This window comes from Trypanosoma grayi (genome assembly GCF_000691245.1).
Source record: "Trypanosoma grayi strain ANR4 Tgr_1562_V1, whole genome shotgun sequence".
Lineage (NCBI taxonomy): Eukaryota > Euglenozoa > Kinetoplastea > Trypanosomatida > Trypanosomatidae > Trypanosoma > Trypanosoma grayi.
In genome coordinates, this window is record NW_008827180.1 from 1 (window position 1) to 2828 (window position 2828).

Consider the following 2828-nt stretch of genomic DNA (forward strand, 5'->3'; position numbering starts at 1 on the left):
CCGCCGCAAGCCACGTGGGCAGCGGTGCCGCGGCCGCTGCGGTCGACTCGGCGTACGCGATGAGCGGGAGGCCGACGGCGTACATGGCGGCGTACGTCGCGACGACCTGCGCCACGTCGCGGAAGAGGTACAGCAGGCTGCGGCAGAGGCTGCGCTCGAAGTACTTGGCGGGGACATGTTGCTGGATGTCGCGAATCGTCGTGGACGCTGGCAGCACGACAACGTCGTACTCCTTGTTGCGCCCCGCCTTGAGCAGCAGCTTCGTCACGTCGTGCGGCGGCGCGGCGGCGGTTGGAGCATCCGCTGCGGCCGACATCCGGTCAGTGCGTGTGTGGCAGAGTGAAACGGTGATCTCCTGGTGTGCGTGCGTGCAGAGGGAAGGAAGGAAAGAAAAAGAGAGAGAGAGCGGAGGGAGAATGAGAGAAGTGGAGTCGGAAGGCGTACGGATGCGCGCAGAGACTGGCGCGCGTAGCCCACCCAAGGGGCGTTCCACGCCTCACAGACACACACACACGCGCAGAGAGAGAGAGAGAGAGGGAAAGATATATGCAAGCAGGCACAGAACGCACGGATACACAGACACATAATGCGGAGCCTTGTCTTTCCCCTCCGCTGTGCGACGCCATGATGAATGCGGGGCGCCGTCGCTCTGCAGAGACTCGAATTCATGCAAATTATTCACTGGGCCTCGGGCCCATATGCTTCAGCTGTTGTTGCTGTCCCTCCCCGCCCGCACCTTCGCGTCACGTATATGCATACATATGTATATATATACACGCACACACACACACAGAGAGAGAGAGAGAGAGAGAGAAAGAGACACACAAATAATATATAAATATGCATGTGTGTGTGTGTGTGTATGTGTATGTGTGTGCGCCCGCTGCCCGTCAGGCCCCGTCGCGGCCGCACGAGAGCCATCTACGAAGAGGCCTCTGCCATCCATTACAGCAGGCGANAGAGAGAGAGAGAGAGAGAAAGAGACACACAAATAATATATAAATATGCATGTGTGTGTGTGTGTGTATGTGTATGTGTGTGCGCCCGCTGCCCGTCAGGCCCCGTCGCGGCCGCACGAGAGCCATCTACGAAGAGGCCTCTGCCATCCATTACAGCAGGCGAACTGCGCCCCCCTTCCCCTCCCCCTGCTTCCTTTTCCGCCCCGCTGTTTCTCCTGGCGCGCGAAACCCTCCCACGGGGGGTGGGGGGCCCACCGCCACAGCAGCAGCAGCAGCAGAATTCACCAGAATCGGTGGTTCATATTTTTAGTAATTTCCCCTAAGCGCTTGTCAATGACGTCCGCGACGGCCTCCTCGCTAAACTTCTCCTCAATGAGCTGCCGGCCGCGCTGCCCAACGGCGCGCGCGTGTTCGCGGTGCTGGACGACGTATCGCATCAGCTCCGCGGTGCCATTAACGCTCGGCATCGCCCACTTGTTGCCGGGCCACGCGGCGTAATGCATCCCCCGCGGCACCTCCTCAAGGCCATCGACGGGGATGGCGAACGTCGCGTTGGGCTCCATGAAGGCGGTGGTGCCGCCCCAATTCGTCGTGAGCACCGGCACGCCCATCGCCATCGCCTCCGTCGCCGGCAGGCCCCAGCCCTCGCCACGCGTCGGCAGCACAAAGGCGTCGGCGCTGCAGTACATGCGCCGCAGCTCCTCCTCGCTCACGTACTTACCGCCACTCATCACGACGAGGTGCGGGAAATCCTGCATCGATGTGAAGCCCGGCAGCCGCGCGGCCCACTTGGCCAAGTAGCTGCCGATGTTCTCGTCGTTAATGCCGTCGGCGTACTTGGGCAGCCACTTCACCTTCATGTAGAGCGAGACCTCGTTGTGCAGCGGCGACGACGGCCCAAAGGCCCGCCAGTAGGCCTCGAGCAGCACATCCCAGCCCTTGCGCCACTCCCACTTCATGACGGCGAGGAAGCGGAAGCGCCGCCGCGCCTCGCCCGGCGTGGCCTGCGGCATATTCGTGTAGGCGTGGGCGAGCAGCGTGGACGGCAGCTCCTGAGTGCACAACCGCGGGTTGTACAAGTGTACATTGAGGGCCTCCGGCACGACGTGGATCTTGCTCGCCTCAACGCCAGCGCTGCGGTAGACGCTCTTGAAGAAGTCGCCGGTGGCCCACACCTCGTCGGCGTAGCGGCGCATGCCATCGATCCAGTTCTCCGGCACGCGCGACGACTCGCTAAGGCTCCTGCCGATGAAGTAGTCGGCCTTGTGCCTTAAATCCCGATGGATCTTCTCGTACTTGTTGCCGCGCGTGTGCATGAATACAACCTTGCGTCGTTTCGTATACGCCTCCCGCCACACCGACGTGGCGCGCGCAGACTTGAAGAGCACCTCCACCTGCGACTCATCGGTGAGCTGCAGCACCGCCAGCTCCGCCCCCTTCGCGTCGCTGCAGAAGCCGCTCTTGGCACTGCTGAGCAGCGCCACCGCGTAGCGCTCGGTGAGTGGACGCAGGTACCCCACCGCCTCACGCATGAGGCCACAGCACGCACAGGGGTAGTCGCGTGCGTAGAGGAGCAGCGGGGAAAGTGGGGCGTTTGCCACCGACCCCAGCCGCTGCGTCGCGCGGTCACGGTGGCTAACGGCAAAGCGGCGGTTGTGGAGCCGCTGCAACGCGTCGAACCACCGCTCCCCCCAGCTATCCGCCGCAGAAAGCACCGCCTGCCGCAGCACCTGCAACTGCCGCGGTGTCGCCGTTGCCACTGCTGCTCCCGTGGCTGGTGCCGATGATGCCGTCGGCAACGCACCGCCGGTGTTGATGAGGCCAAGCGCGGTGCTGCTCCACACCTGCCACAGCGGGTGCGCCTGCTGC

At 63.2% G+C, this 2828-nt stretch overlaps 2 protein-coding genes across 2 annotated transcripts; both read right to left on the reverse strand.

Moving 5' to 3' along the window:
• DQ04_15621000 (putative fatty acid desaturase) lies at positions 1-316 on the reverse strand (the record flags this gene model as incomplete). The annotated part of the gene is made up of 1 exon (XM_009317341.1): positions 1-316. A coding segment is annotated over one exon (316 nt), but the record flags the coding sequence as incomplete, so codon positions are not given.
• A 924-nt stretch (positions 317-1240) lies between these two features.
• On the reverse strand, positions 1241-2491 carry DQ04_15621010 (putative mannosyltransferase-like protein; the record flags this gene model as incomplete). The annotated part of the gene is made up of 1 exon (XM_009317342.1): positions 1241-2491. The coding sequence occupies one exon, from the start codon at positions 2489-2491 to the stop codon at positions 1241-1243; it is 1251 nt and encodes a 416-aa protein (XP_009315617.1).
• Between the last annotated feature and the right edge of the window lie 337 nt (positions 2492-2828).